Raw genomic sequence first — 19,138 nt, 5'->3', positions numbered from 1 at the left:
TGATCTTGAACGATCTTGGTAAAAAAGATCTTGGGTTTCTCTTTAGCCTAGTAAAAAGAGGGTCGTGTGTCGGTTTGGTCCTCACCTGCAAGAGGATCATTTAGTGAAATACCCAAGGAGTCTTGGAGAGTGGAGTAAGCAATTTGCCAAACCAACTATAATTCCGGTGTTTTTTTTTCTTCTCTCTTTATTTCTTGTTTTCAATTTTTTTTGCTTCTTGTCTTAGTTATTTTTTTTAATCTTTCCAAATTGCATGATTTAATTTTTAGTGTGTCATTTAAATTTATCCTTGATTAAATTATCTTTAAATTTGAAGTTATCATAGTTTGCATGATTTAAGTTTTTTTTTTTTGCATAAATTTTCTTTAATCAAATTAGTGGGTTAACTTTATTGAGTATTGTTTGAAGATAAAATTATTTTTTTAAAAAAAAAAAAAAATTGGTAGTCAACCCCTCCCTCTAATGTTGCCTTTAGATCCTATAATAGACCATTAACATTCTACCATATGACTTTTTTATGTTAATAAATAATGTTGTACGACGAGCGATGCGAGTCGTGAAGGCCGATCGTCTTACTCAATTTCTTTTGTCGTTTATGCTCTTTACCAATCGTGTAGTAACTTTCTTCTATCGTCTAAGTCCTATCGTGTACTCTCCTTCATGTACACTTCAACCCAATCGTCTACTTTTTATCGTGTACTTTCTGTCGCCTACACGATCAACCCATCGTCTACATGCTTTCCTCTATCGTGTAGATGCTTGTCCTATCATTCACCTTTTTCCCTACGATCGTCTAGATATTTGACCACAATCGTCTAGTTTCTTTCTCCCAACGATCGTTTAGCCTTCACCTCTCAACAATCGTTTAGTCTTTGACAACGATCGTTTAGCTACCCTTTCTTCTTCCTCCTCACATGGTATCGAGCCTTTAAAGCCCAAATGGGTGATGTCCCAAAAGAGGCACTATCTTGAGGGGCATGTTGAGAATCCCACATTGGAAAAACCAAGGGGACCCACACTCTTTATAAGGTAGATGAGGTACTTCTCTCATTGCCAATTGGTTTTGAGATGGAGCCCCATCCTGTCAAACATTTATGACTAAATTATTACAAATTTAAAAATTATGCATTTATTTATTTAAATTTTCAAATATGATGTTTATACTGTTTTAAAAAGTACTAGATTTCTGAGTTAAATTCTAAAAAAACAAAGCACGTTTTTAGAATTTTTTTTAGTTTTCATTTTTTATTATTTTTCATAACACTAGTGATTAGTGAAAGTAGTGTAAATTAATTGTTATTTAAGCTTATGATTCAACCAAAAAGCATAATAAAAAACATGTGCAACTTCACTTGAATCGTTTTGTTGGTGATGACGTGTATTTCGATTTTATTTTTTAAAAAAACACCACAAAGTTTTGAACGTAACGATTTAAAAAAATATATATAATTTTCTTTTTGAAATTCAAATCTCCGAAATTAAAAGGAGAATCATGGATTTTTGACCCAAAAAACTTTTTTTTCAATTGAACAGTAACCTCATTTTTAAAATTTATTTTTTTAACCTCTTTTCTATCCTTTTAATTTTAAGTCCTCCACTTGAAAATACCATTTTGCTCCTCAATAAATGATCATTCAACTGTCTTGAATATGAAATCATCAACTTACCTAACTCACATATCTTAAATTAGAAACTTCAATATTCAGTTTCACATTTTGTTTTTTTAGATAGAAATGTTTTACGTGAGGGTCCTAACTTTAGAGTAACAATCCTTTTTAGAGGGTCCCAAGTTCGGAGGAACGATTTTTTTCCTTTTTTTAGAGTTCCAAAAGAGGCATGTATGTTAAAAAGTAATCTTTTACTTTTTTTTTTTAACTTTTTTATGTTGAAAAGTAGTAGTTTGTCTTGTAAAGTTGAGTTTATAAATAAGCCTTTTGTTTTGTCATGACTCGCTTTCGTATTTCCTTCTTTAATAGTCTCCCCAATATTTATAACATCCAGGTGGATTTTGGTATCAAGTATCCATGACAAATAATTATTGTCATTAACATCAAGAGTGGTAAATTCTAATTTTGTGAGATTTGTCATGACAACACTTTCATAAAATATTGTAGTTCTGTTAGAAAATTAATATATATTGAATATGCAAAATAACAATAAATTTATTAATTATAACGAAGAGGGAAGAATCGACATACCTTTAGGACCAGGAGCTCGAGCTGATAATGTGTTGTGAAAATGAAGAGCTCGACGGGAACACGGATGTGGAAAAAATATAATATAATAATATATTTATATAATAATAATAATAAATATAATATAACTAAAAATATAAAATTGGATAATATGAAAATTAATGAAATTTTGAAGTGGATTTCTCACTAATGTGCATACTTTCGAGATCCACAAAATGCCACTATTTATAAGCAAGTAGCAAGTAGGAGGTGGACTTACATGAACACCAAACATGAATTATTACAAGGCACATGGACAATATGAAAAATGACATATGACTTCTAGGACACTAAGCATTGGACATCTATTTTTATGATATTTATAATAGTTTTAATCTAATGCATTTGTTGAGCGTGGATAATAAAATCTTCACTTTTTTTTAAAAAAAAAAATGTATAGTAAGATTGAATGGAAAGAATAGAGAGAGGTGAATAGGGTTGTTTTCAAAAATTAAAACTTTTTCGATAGATTTAAAACCAAATTAAAGAAATTTAAATAAATGAAATGATTAGGACATAAAAAAATTAAATTGCATAAATTGAAAGAGTAGAGAGATAAAATAACACCACTAATTTTTATAGTGGTTTGGAATCCTACTTCACTCCCAAAACTCCTTCTTGGGTACTTTATTGTATAGATTCTCTTAGGATGAGAACCAATATTTACCACTCTTTTCACGGTTCAAGAGTCAAACTGCTACTAATCCTTTTTTGGGTTTAGGATCCAACGTATTCCAATCATTTTCAACGGGTTAAAAATCAAACTACTGCAAGTCATTTTTCGGATTCAAGATTAAATCATTACACTCAATTTAAGGTGCATCCACACCTTAATACAAATCCCATAAAAATGATGAAATTGAAAAACCTAAAAAAAAAAAAAAAAACACTCTAAAAAGAGTAGATAGGCACATTTTATACACTCAAGACAATGTCTCTCAAAATAAACTCTCTCCTACAAAATCAAAGTTATGAAAACAATGAAGCCTTGAAAGAATGAAGAACAATGAATAATTAGAGAGATGTTTTGGAAATAATTTGGAGATGAGAAAATTTTTTATTCAATAATAATTAATTTTTGAAGAAGATGATTGTTGAAATCTAAACAGATTTTTTACCTAAAAAGGACAATAAAAGTAAGATTTAAAAATAGTCATTGAATAACAGCGTGAAGAAATGAAGGGTAGAGAGATTAAGTAGTGAAAAAATGAAAGTATATTTTAAAGATAATAAAATTAATAATATGTTGTATTTTCTCTTTTCTTTCAAAGGAAGTAGTCGTCCGAAGACTTTCCTCTTTTTGTTTTATTTAATTTAAATTCTTTTTTAAATTAAAAATCAAAATTTTAATTTATTTAAAAAGGATTATTCGTAATAACGTCACCTGTCATGATTTGGGCTATTCAATTGATTTGATTCGCCATGCATGTATTATCTCTTTTGTCTGTATTGTCACGTGATTTGTCCACGTGGCCATATCATCCCCACTTAAGAATTTTCTTCTTAATCTTCGTTTGACCACAATTTCTTCATTTGATGTCCAATTTGAACGATTCAAAATACGTTAGAATCGTCTCTTCAAACTCTATGCATACCCTTGACATTTTAGAACACTAAGACTATTAATAAAAACGTTTGTTATCATTAAAATATTTAATAAGATTGAAACTCATACAGCTAACATAGACGAAAAACAAAATGACTTGTTAGCAATTTAGTCTAACTTTTGTATATAAAAAAAGATTAGTTCATTTATCCATTTATGTAAAAAATTAAAAGTTTAGATATTTCTGCATATATTTCGAATGTTACAACTATGTAGATAGGTTGTTTAATTTGTAAACAAATATATATATATATATATTTGGGGAGATTGGATTTTGGGAAAAGAGTATGAGACTTCCTACCTCATTTGGAGAAATTTCTTAATGATAAGAAATCTAATTTGGATATAATATAAACTCATTTTATTATTTTTGGAATAAATTGTAAACCAAATAATCATTGCAGGTTTATCTCTAAATTCGAAAATTGTCCCAAAAATGCTCAAAGTCTCACTTGAGTGGAATATGTCTTGATTTAGTCCATTGAATTTTTGGATTGTCCACCATTATTTTATTAAAAAAAGAAAAAATCAACAATATTGTATTAATGATACGAAATAGTGAACTAAAAAATAAATATTAAATCGTAATGACTCAACATAAATTATTTGTCAAATTCAATCAATTTAGTAAATAAGATAATTATTGAGCTAACAAAAAATATGGATTATTTGATTTTTTAAGAAAAAAGATTAATTTATAGAGTAAAAAGTTTTGTTTAAAAACAACATGAACTTTTTTTTTTTTTTTTTACAAAAACTACTAATGAAGTCTGGTTATTGTTGTAATTATACTTGTCATAACATCGTTCATGTAAATTGACTTGATAAATGATGTATAAAAATTAATTTGGTAGATCTTGTAAACATTGTCAAATATATGTTTTCGAGCTGAAATGAATAGTACCAACGATGTCTTTTTTTTTTCTTCTTATTTTTTGGGAGAAAAGACTGATGTTATAATATTATTTGAGTTTGGGGTGATCTGTACTTTTAGGTTCACTTACCTACCCGTTTGAGATTTGTATTGTATTGCAAAGAAAATGTGTTGCAGTGGTAATTAGATAATCTTTGATGTTATTTTAAACGTGTAATAACAATGAGTTCAATCATAATTAGAAAGTTATTAATGATGTTTATTTTTCTCTATAATGTGAATGAAATTTGATAGGTTTGTTGATAGTGTTCAGAAGAGGGGGAAGAAAAAAGAATTTTAATATGGAGATTGAAAAAGAAGAAAATGAGGGATTCATGGAAAGTGATAGGATGAAGAGAGAAAAAAATATAAAGTTTGATAAGTTTTGATTTTTTTTTTGGTCTTTAAAGGAATAGTAACATGTTCTTCTCTCTCTAAAGAGAGAGGATAGAGAGTAAATTTATAAATCGTAATAAGAATATATCTTGAAATCAATTAAATTACATGATTGGGTGTAATAAAAAATGGCGGAACCAACAATTGATTATCCGTGTATATTTAGGTAAACAACTCCAAATGTAATCCAATGTGACCCACCTCCCTAAATTGCATGTCATAAATAACATTTATAGGTAGGTAAGTGTGCCCTTACATTTTTACAATAAGTATGATTGTAAAAATTGAAAGAACGTCCGAGAGTATAAATTAAATTTAGAAATATTTTCGTATAATTATCAAATTAAGAATTATGTAAAATATTATGGATGATTTTATAAATTAGAAAAAAAAAATATAAATCTATACTCTAAACTTTTCGATTGTATTAAACACAACATTGAACTAATGATCGTAACAATTTAAACTTTACACTATATATCAATTTACACATTTTTCAGATAATTTCGTCAAAAAAGAATTGTGAGACTTATAATTGTTTCGATTAAACGTCTAATGAACAATTTGTTTAGATTATTTTTGGAAAGTATAAATACAACAATAATTCTTATGAAGTGTGCAAGTTTCTTCAAATCTCGAATTAGCAAAATAGGCCAGTAAAATTAGTGCGTGGACACTTTTCAAAAGTAATTTTAATTAAGAGTCTAAATTGATTTGTTTGTATAAGTTTATGAAATTAACTAATAAAATTATAAGTCTCATGTTATATTTATTCAAATGAAACATAATAAGAGGTATAAATTGATACACAACCAAAGATTAAAAATTATTTTTGGTTCTTGAAATTTCATGATTTCATGAACATAACAATTTAGTCCATAAACTTTAGTTGTAATTATTTACAATTTTGTCCCAATCATGAAAATTGTCATGATGATTTGATTAAGTTTATGACATATGTAAATTGATAAACAAATCATAAAACAGACGTATTTATAAACTATAAAGACTAATTGGTAACGACATAATAATTGAAACTTAAAATTGATTGAAAGTTTTCATTATACAAACTAAATTGTTATAAATTTCAAAGTAAAGGGTGAAATTTATTTATTAAAATTTAGAAACTAAATTGTTATACATTTAGGTCTCGTTTAGTAATCATTTGTATTTGTATTTTGTTTTTGAAAATGAAGCCTATAAACAGTATTTCTACTTCTAAATTCCTTCATTTATCATCTACTTTTTACCAATAGTTTACATAATCAAGCAAACTTTTGAAAACCTAAAAAAATAGCTTTTAAAATTTTATTTTTATTTTTAAAATTTGGCTAAAAATTCAACCAATATACTAAAAAAAATGCAAATCATTATAAGAAATAAAGACGAAATAAACTTAATTTTCAAAAATAAAAAACAAAAAAAATATAAAGGTTACCAAAAAGGAGACCTTAAAAATGGACTAAATTATTACCAACTAAAATTTAAAAACTAAGGTATCGTTTGGTAAATATCTTATTTTTTGTTTTTGTTTTGAAAATTAAGTGTATGAACATTACTTCCATCTCAAATTTATTCATTTGTTATCTATTTTCATCAATGGTTTAAAAAATCAAACCAAATTTTGATAATTAAAAAAAATAACTTTAAAAAAGTTTTGTTTCTAGAATTTGTTTAAGAATTCAACGATTGTACTTAAGAAAGATAGAAATCATTATAAAAAAAAAGTGATAAAATATGTTTAATTTTTAAAAATAAAAATAAAAAAAACAAATGATTATTAAATAGTTACTTTTATTAAAATTGGAGAACTAAATATATTTTTTAACTTAAAAATTATTAGGGTAAAAAATGAAGAGATATATATGGATATTTTTCCAATAAATTAAATCGTAATTTCCAAAGCGACGGTGACTCGGTCATGCAATTTCACAGGCGGCTGCCGAACTATCAAAGCAGCCTACTTGACTTGAAAAAAGAAAAATAATAATAATGAAAACAAATATTTTTTTTAAAAAAATCGAGCCCATTTCTGTAATTTCCTAAGAGAAACTCGGTGGGTATACGAAGCCAAACCGAAAGACACGGCTTGTAATAGAAACCCATATCCGTAATTTCACAAACCTCGTCCTCTTTCTTTCTTCTTCATTCCTTCCATTTGCAGGCAGCTTTAGAACAGAAAGCGAGGCCCACCCACAAGTGTATCGCAATCGTTTCTTCTTGTGGTTTAAGCTTCTCTCTTTCTTCTTCTCTTCGTACCAACGTTTTCTCTTTCAAAACTCTCTCTACAGACTTGCACAGAGAAGAAAAAAAAAAAGGATTAAAAAGTCCCTTTGATTCCATCTCTGTTCCGATTCCTTTCTTCCCAATGTAATTGATATCCCTTTTTCTCCCAATTAAAGAAATATTACCAGTGAATTAAAGTTGTCTTGGGTTTTCGTTTCTTGGGATTGCTGTTTGGGTTTTCTTTGTTTTCAGACGTTGACGATTGTGGAAGATGAAAAACGAGGATCAAACCAGGTCCCTGTTTGGGATTTCGCTCACTGATCGACCTAAATGGCAGCAGTTTCTCATTTGCAGTTCTGGGTTTTTCTTTGGCTACCTTGTTAATGGTGTTTGTGAGGTTTGTTTCTTTCAATCTTCTTTTGGGTTTCTTTGTTTTGATTTTTTTTTTTGATGATGAGTGTTCCTTGGAACGATTCTCATTTATGTTAATGGCTCGACTCTTAGTTTAATTTATGTGATGATTAGTCCTGCATCTGTTTGAGTAACTATTTGGTGGCTCAGAAAACGCAAGAGAATAAAGCTAAATCTCTGTATAAAGCAGTGAACGTTCTGCTTTATGGTAAAATAACTGAGAACTTTTACATTTCTTGTTCTCTTCCCTCTTAGTAATGGCTTTTACCCTGATTTTCTGTGCTAGCATCGGTTAGTTTAGTGTTAATGGTTTGGTCAACTTTCTATTACCAAATTCTGTTTGATATTGACAGAACATGTTATTGGTTCGCAGGAATATGTGTATAATCGTCTCAAGTTCAGGTATTTGATTAATCTTTTTTAGTTTATATCAGAGTTTTTTGTTCGAACTATTCCATCTCTATGGAACTATGTTTTTATGCTGAATCCCTTTTCTTAACAAATTTTAGTTCTGCAGTTATGGATGGTACTTCACATTTGTCCAAGGATTTGTTTATCTGGCACTTATTTATCTCCAAGGTTTCACCACCAAGCAAATGGTTAACCCATGGAAGACATATGTGAAACTGTCAGCTGTTCTCATGGGATCTCATGGATTAACCAAGGGCTCCTTGGCTTTTCTGAATTATCCAGCACAAATTATGTTCAAATCTACCAAGGCATGTTTTCAATCAGGAAAAAACTGTTGAGATTTTCGATGATATGTATAGATTTTACCTTTTGATCTGTCTTTGAATTGAGTTCCGGTTATCTTAATTCTGTGATTTTAGATTGACCCTTTTGCTATGTAAAACTTCAGGTGCTTCCTGTTATGATAATGGGAGCCTTCATTCCTGGCTTGAGAAGGAAATACCCTATTCATGAGTATATCTCTGCTCTTCTTTTAGTGATTGGATTGATCCTCTTCACCTTAGCAGATGCACAGACTTCTCCAAATTTTAGTATATTAGGTGTTGTTATGATAAGCGGTGCTCTTGTCATGGACGCCTTTCTCGGGAATTTGCAGGAAGCCATTTTTACTATGAATCCTGATACTACACAGGTAAGCTTTGATCCCCTTCAGTTTTACCCGTTCTAAGCAACAGATGAAAATTTTAGTTCAGATTATCATTTCTCAGTCTTCAATTTGTTCAAGAAGTGTGCTGAATGTTTATATTATGAAACAATGGCAATTTCTTTTATTTCGATTCTTGATAATAACCTTTTGATACTCTTTGGCAGACTGAAATGTTATTTTGCTCGACTGTAGTTGGCCTCCCTTTCTTAGTAGTACCGATGGTGTTAACGGGAGAGCTGTTTCGAGCCTGGACTTCCTGTGCTGAAGTAAATATCTTAATCCAACTCTCTGCTAATTTGCTCTTTTTTATTGCTAGACTATACGTATTTTTCTTGTCATATAAAGAAATCCTTGTCTACAACTTGATGGCAAGTCATGTAGTGGTTAATGTTTGCCTCCATGTTTCTTCTTTTTCCTATAAGTCAACCGTTTATATAGTCAACACATCCATTTGATTAGTTCAATATGTGCAAGAAAATGTCCTGTCTGCAACTTAGTCAACATATGCCCTTTATTCTAATATAAAATTGGACATTATACTTTATTAATTTACAATAACATCCCTATCCTTGAAGACAACAATCTTTGCTAGGTCAACAAAGAGAGGATAGTTAAACATTAATCTCGACTTAGCTATTTTATGAATATACAGCTCATATCTTGACTTTGTACTAAATGTATAACAGCACCCGTATGTCTACGGAGTCTTGGTGTTTGAAGCCATGGCAACATTTGTTGGTCAAGTGTCTGTTCTATCCCTCATCGCCATTTTTGGCGCTGCCACAACCGCAATGGTATGTTCTTCAAGTTCTATCATATAGTTCAAGCGAATCTTTTCGGGTTTTACAGTTTACCAACTGGGTTTCGACCTTTACCGATGTGTGCAGATAACAACTGCAAGAAAAGCAGTCACTCTTCTACTTTCATACCTCATATTTACCAAGCCAATGACAGAACAACATGGAAGTGGGCTGCTTCTTATAGCCATGGGAATTGTACTGAAGATGTTGCCTGACAACAAATTGCCTTCAAGACCAGCAAAATCTTCACATAGAGTAGATGATAACCAGTTAGATGAGGGAAAAGAAGAAGATGAAGTGAAGAGGCCATTGGTTTAATTATATATCCTTTAATGGAGTGTTCATGTAGTGTGTCTATCAAATAAAGAGTTTCCCTTGTTTTTTTTGTTATGATTTTTTTTTTTTTTTTACTTAGATTTCCATAAGTGCTTATTTATTCTCTTTTACGTTTTGCAAAGTTGTTACTAGAAATGAATGTAAAGTTAGAGAAAATAGAGAATATTTATACCCACAAGCTTATTTTTCACTTGTTACCCAATGTCAATTTTGGAAGTACAGCTGATTGGTAAAGATTTTTTATTTTTATATTTTTGGGTTAGGGTTGTTTCAGTTTCAATTTCAATTAGTTGTATTATATTATATAGCAGTCGTAATTCAATATTTGTATGATTTTTTTAAATTTTTTTATTTTACTTAAAAGGGATATTTGTCTGATTAATAGCCCATTTGCAATTTTGGATTTAAAAAACTGTTGAAGGAAAACTTTTCAAACTTCTCTGTCATTCTCAAGTCACATCAAACTCACATAGTCCATTCAAATGTTTTCTAAAAAACGTCTATTCAAAATCTCTATTGTATCAACATTTTAATTTAATAAATAAATTAATAAATTACTGTGCTAAGAAAATGATGTTATAATATATATATATATATATTTGTTAAAATACTCTTTGATAAAGAAATAAGAAACTTCACTATAACTAATTGAAAGCACGGTTTGAAAAAAATTGAGTTGAGATCATTGTTTTTTAATTTTACTATAAAGGATGCTTAAGTTTGGTGTACTTTCAGATGTCTAATTTCAATTCATATACTTTTCATAAATATTAAATTGAGGATTCGTTTAGATTGATTTGAAAACAAAAGGTTTTTTTTTCTTCCTAAAAACTCGTGTTTATTTAAATATTTTTAATAAAAACTTATTAAAATACATTTGAAAAACTATTCTGAATGATTGCTAAACATTTTAATTTATTTTAAAATGACTTATTTTTCAAATTAAACATTTGAAAATATATTCCAAATATACCTTTGACCTATAATTTTTTTTTGGGTGAAAAATCAACAATAAATTAATAATAGAGACTAAATTTATTAAAAGTACAAACACTATTGTAAACGAAAGTACAAAAACTAAAACTTGAGATTTGAAAGTATGTCAAAAAACTATCAAAATAAATGGACGTATCTTAACCTAGTTAAATTGAGTATGTGTTTGATTTAACTTTTCAAATGTTCAATTTTGAAAATAATTCATTTTGGAAAAATACAAATGTTCAACAACCACTCAAAATAATTTTTCAAATCGTATTTTAAACAAATTTTATAAAAAAATGACTATTTTAAAAAACAATTTTTTCTCTAGTAAATCAAAATAGGCTCACAAGGGTCAAATTTGAGTTATTTTTTTTCTTGAAATACAAAATGTGTTAAAATAAAATTTTAAATATTCTAAAATTTAAATATATTAAATGCAAATTTAAAAGTTTGAAACTAAACTAAAGTTTAGTGGGCGAAGGTTATGGGCTTTCAGGCCCAGTTGGTGGCCCAGATAAGCAAATGGGTTCCACATCGGAGGAGAGACAAAACAGCTCAGCAAAACCGAAGGCGAAGACCACGTGGTCTTTCTCTTCGCGGCGAACAGATCCAACGGCTCCAATTGAAAATATCGTGTGCAGATGATCCAACGGTTCATATTAATACATTTAATTAATTTGCATAAATCTCAGTTCCCCACTACCGAAAATGTTCCTTTTCTCCTCTTTTGAGCAAGCTACTCTGAAGCAAAAAAAGTTGTAAAATTTTGGAAAACCCTAAATCTTTCTTTCACTGTTCTTCGCTTTTACAAGATTTGTTCAAAATTATGAGAGGAACTAAGCGCTCTGCCTTATCAGACTCGATTCCCGACACTTACGATTCTGTGGTATGTTCCTTTTTCATGTTCTTTCCTTTCTCCGTAATCCGCCGAAACCTGATTTGTTCTTCCACATATCCTACTCGTGTTTTTTCTATATATTTTACAGCTTCAATGATAATTATGAACTACTCTTTTGGGTATGAATTTCTATCGACTGTGCTTTGCTTCATTGAATTTTGACTTGCTCTGTTTGATGGCTTTCATGAAGAGCGTAGTTAGGATTGAGCATTTTCCCCCAATTTTTGGGTTGTAACAAGTAGAATATTTCCATGTACTTGAATTCCGTTGGGTGGTCGGTGCTTTTTGTCTGCTTATAGTAATCTTAGCTTCTTTGAGTGTTTTGAAAATCTCCCTTTGCGGGAGTTTAAGTTATAAGGTTGACGTGTTCTTACTTTATTGAATCATTAATTGAGTCCTATTGGGTTTTCCCCCGAATTTTTCTACAAAAGAACAGGGAGTCGATGAACGACGTGTTTATTGCTAATTGATAAAGCACTTCCTGATTTAATCACCTGATGTCTTAAAAGCTTATTGTATTTCTCTCTCTCTCTCTCTCTCTCTCTTGCAAATTTAATGCAGTTTGGTAACAAAAGAATATTGGCGGGATCCTCATTTGATATTCAGAGGGCAGAACCATCTCAACAACAGAAGACAAAAACACCTACACTTGATGTGCGCCGGGCGGAGTCATCTCAGCAGCATGTGAGAGCACTTAACACTCAATTTGCAAGGTCTAACTGTGAATACCGTAATTCAAATGAACCTCTTGATCATTTGTTATCTTGCATTATCATTGCTTACGCTTATTGAATTTGCTGATTTTTTGTAGAAAGTAGCTAGTTGTAGTTGCTAGTGTTTATGATTTTAGAATGTTAGAAGTGTCAATATGGGGATTCCATACCTGTATGATATTAAATGTATACTACATTTTTTTGTTTGCATACAGTTGGGTGCAGTCACAATTAGCCAATCATCCAGATGAACTTTGGGAAGATGGTGTCCGTGATTACTTGACTCATGCCTCAAGTATTATGGTAAGCGCTGATAATTGTTTTCTTCTGCTTTCATCTAAACTCCACCCTGCTATTTTATAGGTCCTGTTTGATGACTAAATCATGCCCTTCAGATGAATTTGTAGACGTGTAACATCTTTAACACAATAAGAAATCAATTTGACTTGATCAAGAATTTCTTAACTATTAACAAGCATTCATCTCTCTTTTGATAAGGCAGAATCAAATGCACCCTGCTTTATATGCTGTAAATTTATTGCATATCAAGAATTCATTTGTTTAAAGTGTCTTTGTTGAATTTCACACTAAATGTCAGGCTTACATATCCAAATTATTTTTCAAATCAGTATCCATGACTTAATTCGTTTTGTATTCAAAGGAAAAATTTAGTGATATTGTCGAGTGGCTCAAAGCAAACACTGTTAAAGGAGAAAGTTCACCTTCTACTGGATCTTCCATAGCTGAAAAGAAGACAGAAACTGAACGCAAGAATACTGATGTAAAACTATTTCAAGGACAAACTGGTTTTGCACCTACTAGTGCAACTACTAGCAGTACAACTTCATGGACCTCTGGGGCATTCTTCAACCATCAAGCCCCTAGCATATTTGGTAGCATTACTTTCTAGCTCTTAGCATTATTCTTTTGCAAGGATTTTGGTGTCTTCATTGAGTATTCAATATGCTAAATTTTGGCGCAACATGGAAAACAAAGGGAAAAGAAAGTGAACTATATTTGTTCATCACGTCTGTTACGTCACTTGAAGTGTTATGGCTAGCTTTGATTTTCATGGGTTGTAAAAAAAAAAAAATTAATAACTAGAGAAATTGTATTACCAAAGTGGATTTACAATTTTTTTTTAATAATTATAGTTTTTTGTTATTTATGTTAGATATTATAGAAAATGATATAAGACTGGATTTGACCATATTTTCAGTAATTTCATATATGATCTCTTGATCAATGTTTCTCACTAAAAAAAAGTAATTTCATATATGTTCTCATGATGTTTTTAGATACCAAAAACATGATCACTCTCTTGGAAACTTATATGGAAATGTCACGAGTATAAAGGGCCTTAGGGCATCCCACGTTGAACTTCAAATATCTATCAAGTCTCCTGGCTGATTTGCTGGGTTATGATGCATCTCGATGAATAAAGAAAGATTGACATTTTGTTGAAGTTCCACTTATGCCAGATGTTTATACTGGTTAGGCTAGGACTGATTTCTTTTAATTGATATGAATTATTCATAGTAACAAGGAAAACAACCATGTTCTTATTATTTTCCGAGTCAAGTTTTAGCATGTGATTCATGATCTTTTAACATTTAGTTATAATTGATTACCTCTCCTCTGTTCCTTTGTTGCTATGATTACGTTCTTAGAGAACTAAAAGTAGTATAGTTTGTTATGCAACTAGTATTAAACTATCCCACAATTCCTTAGTTTGGTTCTAAATGAACTCCTTTTCTTTTCTCTTCCTTTGGCAAGGATTACAAAATTCAGTTCTTGCCAATGGTGTTTCTGTTGGTCAAACTGCAGTCCCAACTTCAGAGAATGCGGATGACGGTGAGATTCTTGAGATTTTGCACTTTCTTTTAGTTATTTCTTGATCTAGTTGTATCTCTTTAAACTACTCTGCTTATATTTATATTTCAATACATCTCTAGGTTAATCTTAATGTGAAGGTCCAACTGTTATACATTGTTGCACCAATGATGACTTGAGACTAGCAAATTATAAATAAGTCAAGTTATCATGTTCAATCTGTTATTGACGGCCTTAATGCTCAAATTTTGAGCTCTAAATAGTTAAATGGATTATAGATCATCTACTGTTAGTTATTTTTTTGGCAATTTTCTTGACTTTTCTTTACCGAAACTTGGACTCAAATTTGTAGTAAATGTTGGTGCTGGGGGGAGCAAGGATTTTAATTGTGAATTCAGAATTGTAGTAAATGTCTTTTGTTTTCAAGCTGATGAGTCTTGTCACACCATTTCACCATCCAACAATGCAAAAAAAAAAAAAAAAAACTGACACTTGTTAGTGTGTAAGAACTTCACATACGAGATTATGGTTCCCCCCACCCACATTATTTTAAAAATAAATTGACCTCATGGTATCTTCCCGGGGCTGGAGCATATTCGAGTGTAAATGTTGTTTTTAATTTTAAAGTGCCACTTTCTTAATTTGAGGCCTTGTTTTGGTTGTAGAAAATGACTTGGAGCAGCCAAGCAGCCCATCTGTGAAGAAGTCTGAAGAGAAAGGGGTGGTTGTAGTGCATGAAGTTAAGTGTAAGCTTTATGTGAAGGTATTTGCTTCTGAAAAGTGGAATTTAAATGATTATAATTTCCGGATAAAGTTAATTGGCCGCACAGGAAGGCATTTGCATTGTGAAAAATTGTCGTTCTATTTTTTTTTTTTTCCTATGAGCACTCTTACTGGGAGGGGGATCCATTTTGTTTGAATATTACCTTCTGGTACTCTTACTCTCCAAGGAAGAAAAGAGGTAGATGAGGACCAGAACTTGAAATGTATTGTGCCGACTGCCGTGAGAGTTGAGACTGGAGAGCTTGATTGAGCAACTTGTTTCCAAACAAAGATTGTAGTTTGTTGTAACTATTGTAATAGTTTTCACTTTCAACTTTTATGTATGAGAGTATAAATTGAGTAGGGATATTATTTTATGGTTTCTGCTGTAAGGGATGAATGGGTATTTGGTGTAAAAGTAGTTTAATGTTGCGGGGAATATTAGAATATTTGGGAAAAATCAGTAATGAATTCAGTAGTGCATGAGTAGATTTGCGGAGATATTGTAGACAGTCCAATTTTTTTGTGGTTGGCTCGTATCAATTGGAGCATTACTTTTGGAAGTTGAAGAGGGAAAATTGTACAATCAAATTGATGTAATGGAAACACAAAACACTTTTGGAGGAGTATCCAAGGAGTAGTAAAATCAGTTGATGGCAAGTATGAATATCCAACATTCCTTGGAAGGGATTAGGGTAGGTAGCTGTGCTTACTGCTTGTTGTATCAGTGGGGTAGCCTCTGTGTAAAGATTGCTGTAGGTTGTAGGGCTAGCAACAAAAATTCTTGGATGAGCAGCTGATGAAGGCAGTTAATTAATTAGTGACTAAGAGATATCTTAGGCTATGGAGTCTAGAAAACCTCTTTGAATTCTTCAAAACTTGTGTAACTGTTGGTGTTGTTTTTGATAGCTAACTGTCTTCATCCCTTGAGTTCTGATGAATTTGTGAAGAAGTACAAATGGGAAAAAAAAAAAAGTTAGAATAGTTGTTGCATGATGTTATACACATTGAAAATTTGCTGTTGTCATTATATTGCTTCTGTTCACTGTTATTTTTATTTGCGTTGTGTTTCATCCTGTTTAAGTTTTTATTTTCTTAGTATCCGTTCTAGATTAATTACTGTATTCTTGACACTATGTCATGTTGTGTATATGCAGTCAACTGATCCAGCAGATAAAGATGCATGGAAAGACAAAGGCACAGGGCAGCTTTCCATAAAATGCAAGGAGGGTATCAGCAAGGGTACAAAGGAATCCAAACCAACAATTGTAATTCGAAATGATGTATGGTTTATTATGCTTAATCTATACTGTTTGATCATACTTTTTATTTATCCCAGCTCTCTCTTCCATCAAGTCTTTAGTAACAGCTGTGGGTTTTGGTTTCTTTTTTTCTTTTTTCTTTCTTTTTTTTTTTTTTTTAATCTTACAATATGTTGAATATTCTACTTATAGGTGGGGAGACTACTGCTGAATGCTTTAATCTATCCAGGGATAAAAACAAGTACTCAAAAGAATTCGCTTGTTGCAATATTCCATACTTCGGTAATGTTTATCTTCATACTGATTATCAACATATTGAAGTATGACTTGGTCAGTTTATTTCTACTTCGTATGCATGATAAAAGTAGCATTTAACTCCCCCATACAAGGATTGCGAATGTGAGGTTCAAAAGTTGTCTTTTATAGCGATCTAGTTACCACCTACACAATCGATCCCATGTTACATTTTTGTTTTGTTTTTTTTTTTTCCTAAGTTCAACTATTGTGGAGGGTGGGAGATCAAATCATCAACCTTTGGAATGAAAATTGGTGTCTTTTATTGTGTTTTTGTTGTTCTATATTCCTATTCATTTAAATGAAATGGAATGAAGAGAAATTGCTGTTGGGTTCTATTCATTGTGGATTAATTTGTATTCCAATATTCCTGAAGACATCTATAGCTAATATTTGTTTTCTTCTTTTGTAGAGTGAAGGCGATACAAACGAGAATGGTGATAAAGATACAGTTGTGGCACGCACGTACTTGATTCGATTAAAAACAGAGGACGATCGGAATAAGCTAGCAGAAGCGATTCAAGAATGCGCTCCCGCTCCTTGACGGTGATAAAAGATGGTGCCTTTAGAGGCCCTTTATATCGGAAGAGAATTTTGTCTGTCTATTTTCTTTCCCCCCATTTGTGAGAGGGGGTTTCTTCGGAAAACAGGATCAGTTTAACATTCTAAATTGATCTCTCTACCAAATGAATCTACTTCTTTAAGAGAGGCTGAGGCAGTTGTACTATAAAGAGAATGGATGCTTTTATTTAGTGTACCAATACAATAATGCAAAATTTCTTGGTTTCTCAATTTCATCATCACTGTTTGTAACTTTAATTTTGAGTGTGTTTGGAATATATTTTCTAATGTTTAAATTAAAAAAACAAGTCATTTTAGAAAAAATTAGAATGTTTTGTAATTATTTAAAATAATTTTTCAAATATATTTTAATCAGTTTTTATTAAAATGTTTAAATAAAAATGAGATTTTTAAAAAATATATTTTTCTCAAGTCAATCAAAACGGATTTTTAGTGGATGGATGGGACCAATTTTTTACAAATAAGATACGAGACTCTGATTTCTATTAACTTGAAGATAAGTAGGACATTTTGAACAAACGAGCACAGGTTTGGTATTGTTATCGAACTTGGCAAAAATGTAAGGGATATTATATTTTACTTTAAGAATTAGTTAAAGTCCAGCGTTTGTAGTCCAACGGTTAGGATAATTGCCTTCCAAGCAATAGACCCGGGTTCGACTCCCGGCAAACGCAGTGCTTCTTTTTCTTTTTCTTTTTCTTTTTTTTTTTTTATATCATTTTTTAACCTCAAAAAACTTCTTTCCGACTCTTCAAATAAGTTTAATGGTACAATTATAAAAATGTTGGATCTTTTGTTACCTCAAGATAGTTTTCTTTAGATTGAAGATAAATTTCATCCAGAAGCTTCTGTATCAATTTAACTCAACCTGAGATAGTGTTGTGACTGTTACTATCTGTGTATATATTTTGGAGAAAATATCAATTTATGATTCTAAGAGTTGTATCAATTTATATCCTTAAATTTTAGCGATGGTATCAATTTATACTTCGAGCTAATAATTATTGCAATTTAAACTTTTAAACTTTTCTAAGTGTAGTGATTTGCACTTTCATTATGTTTCATTAGGAAGAAAAAAAAAAAAAAAAACTCGTGTGAAACTTATAGTTGTATCTATCAAACCTCTAAAATTTCACAAATGAATCAAGTTAGACTATTAGTTAGATTTTCTTTGACAATGGTCCATGCATTTACTTTAATCGTCCATTTTGTAAAATCGACATTTGAAGAAGTCTACATGTTTGAGAATGAATGCATTGATGATTTTCAAAGGTAATCACAATAAAACGTCTAAATTGATTCATTTATAGAAATTTAATAGTTTAATAGAATCAAAGTATAAATTTCACAGGATATTGGTGAAACGAAATATAGGGTGCAAAATGTCACACTTACAAAAATTCAAGATTTAAATTACTATAATTATTATTAAAAAGTTTTGATTAATACAATCTCCTAAGTGTAAATGTATAAATTAATATTTGACCTTTATATATATATATATATAAAAGATTGTTACCTCTATTCAATTTCCAACATATTCACTCACTAATTTTAATTTTAAAAAAATGAAACTCAAATTAAATAATCAAGTTTTGAATAATAATATTAAATTTGATTAATGCACACAGTTGAATGAAAATTTTGGACAATCACATAATTTAGTTTTAGTTTCATAATTAAAATTTTCATCATAGATAATTCCAGAAGTACAATGTTTTTACAATTGAACTTTAAATTCCAATAATTTAATAATTTCCCCCAAATTTCTCCC

At 30.4% G+C, this 19,138-nt stretch overlaps 2 protein-coding genes and 1 non-coding gene across 6 annotated transcripts; all 3 read left to right on the top strand.

Moving 5' to 3' along the window:
- Positions 1-7,254: 7,254 nt before the first annotated feature.
- Positions 7,255-10,301, top strand: LOC120068565 (UDP-galactose/UDP-glucose transporter 2-like). Of its 3 annotated transcripts, XM_039020379.1 has the most exons (8): positions 7,255-7,772; positions 7,937-7,994; positions 8,140-8,188; positions 8,304-8,505; positions 8,646-8,888; positions 9,068-9,169; positions 9,590-9,697; positions 9,791-10,301. In XM_039020379.1, the coding sequence occupies exons 1-8, from the start codon at positions 7,647-7,649 to the stop codon at positions 10,019-10,021; spliced, it is 1,119 nt and encodes a 372-aa protein (XP_038876307.1). In that variant the 5' UTR covers positions 7,255-7,646; the 3' UTR covers positions 10,022-10,301. The 3 variants fall into 3 exon arrangements, with proteins under 3 accessions (XP_038876307.1, XP_038876308.1, XP_038876309.1); XM_039020380.1 differs by lacking the exon at positions 7,937-7,994 and having other exon boundaries at positions 7,258-7,772; positions 8,160-8,188; XM_039020381.1 differs by lacking the exon at positions 7,255-7,772 and having other exon boundaries at positions 7,964-7,994; positions 8,160-8,188.
- A 1,422-nt stretch (positions 10,302-11,723) lies between these two features.
- On the top strand, positions 11,724-17,582 carry LOC120068214. 2 transcript variants are annotated; one of them, XM_039019920.1, is made up of 9 exons: positions 11,724-11,906; positions 12,480-12,631; positions 12,847-12,934; positions 13,293-13,524; positions 14,408-14,485; positions 15,130-15,227; positions 16,384-16,509; positions 16,681-16,770; positions 17,195-17,582. In XM_039019920.1, exons 1-9 carry the CDS (start codon positions 11,847-11,849, stop codon positions 17,324-17,326), a joined length of 1,056 nt encoding a protein of 351 aa, XP_038875848.1. In that variant the 5' UTR covers positions 11,724-11,846; the 3' UTR covers positions 17,327-17,582. The 2 variants fall into 2 exon arrangements, with proteins under 2 accessions (XP_038875848.1, XP_038875849.1); XM_039019921.1 differs by having other exon boundaries at positions 11,765-11,906; positions 12,480-12,602.
- A 384-nt stretch (positions 17,583-17,966) lies between these two features.
- TRNAG-UCC lies at positions 17,967-18,038 on the top strand. Its single transcript has one exon. It is a non-coding gene; the product is annotated as a tRNA-Gly (tRNA).
- Positions 18,039-19,138: the final 1,100 nt, after the last annotated feature.

The sequence above is a fragment of the Benincasa hispida genome, chromosome 12 (genome assembly GCF_009727055.1).
Source record: "Benincasa hispida cultivar B227 chromosome 12, ASM972705v1, whole genome shotgun sequence".
NCBI lineage: Eukaryota > Viridiplantae > Streptophyta > Magnoliopsida > Cucurbitales > Cucurbitaceae > Benincasa > Benincasa hispida.
The sequence above is the reverse complement of the archived record's forward strand: the minus strand, read 5'-3'. Positions and strand labels throughout refer to the sequence as shown.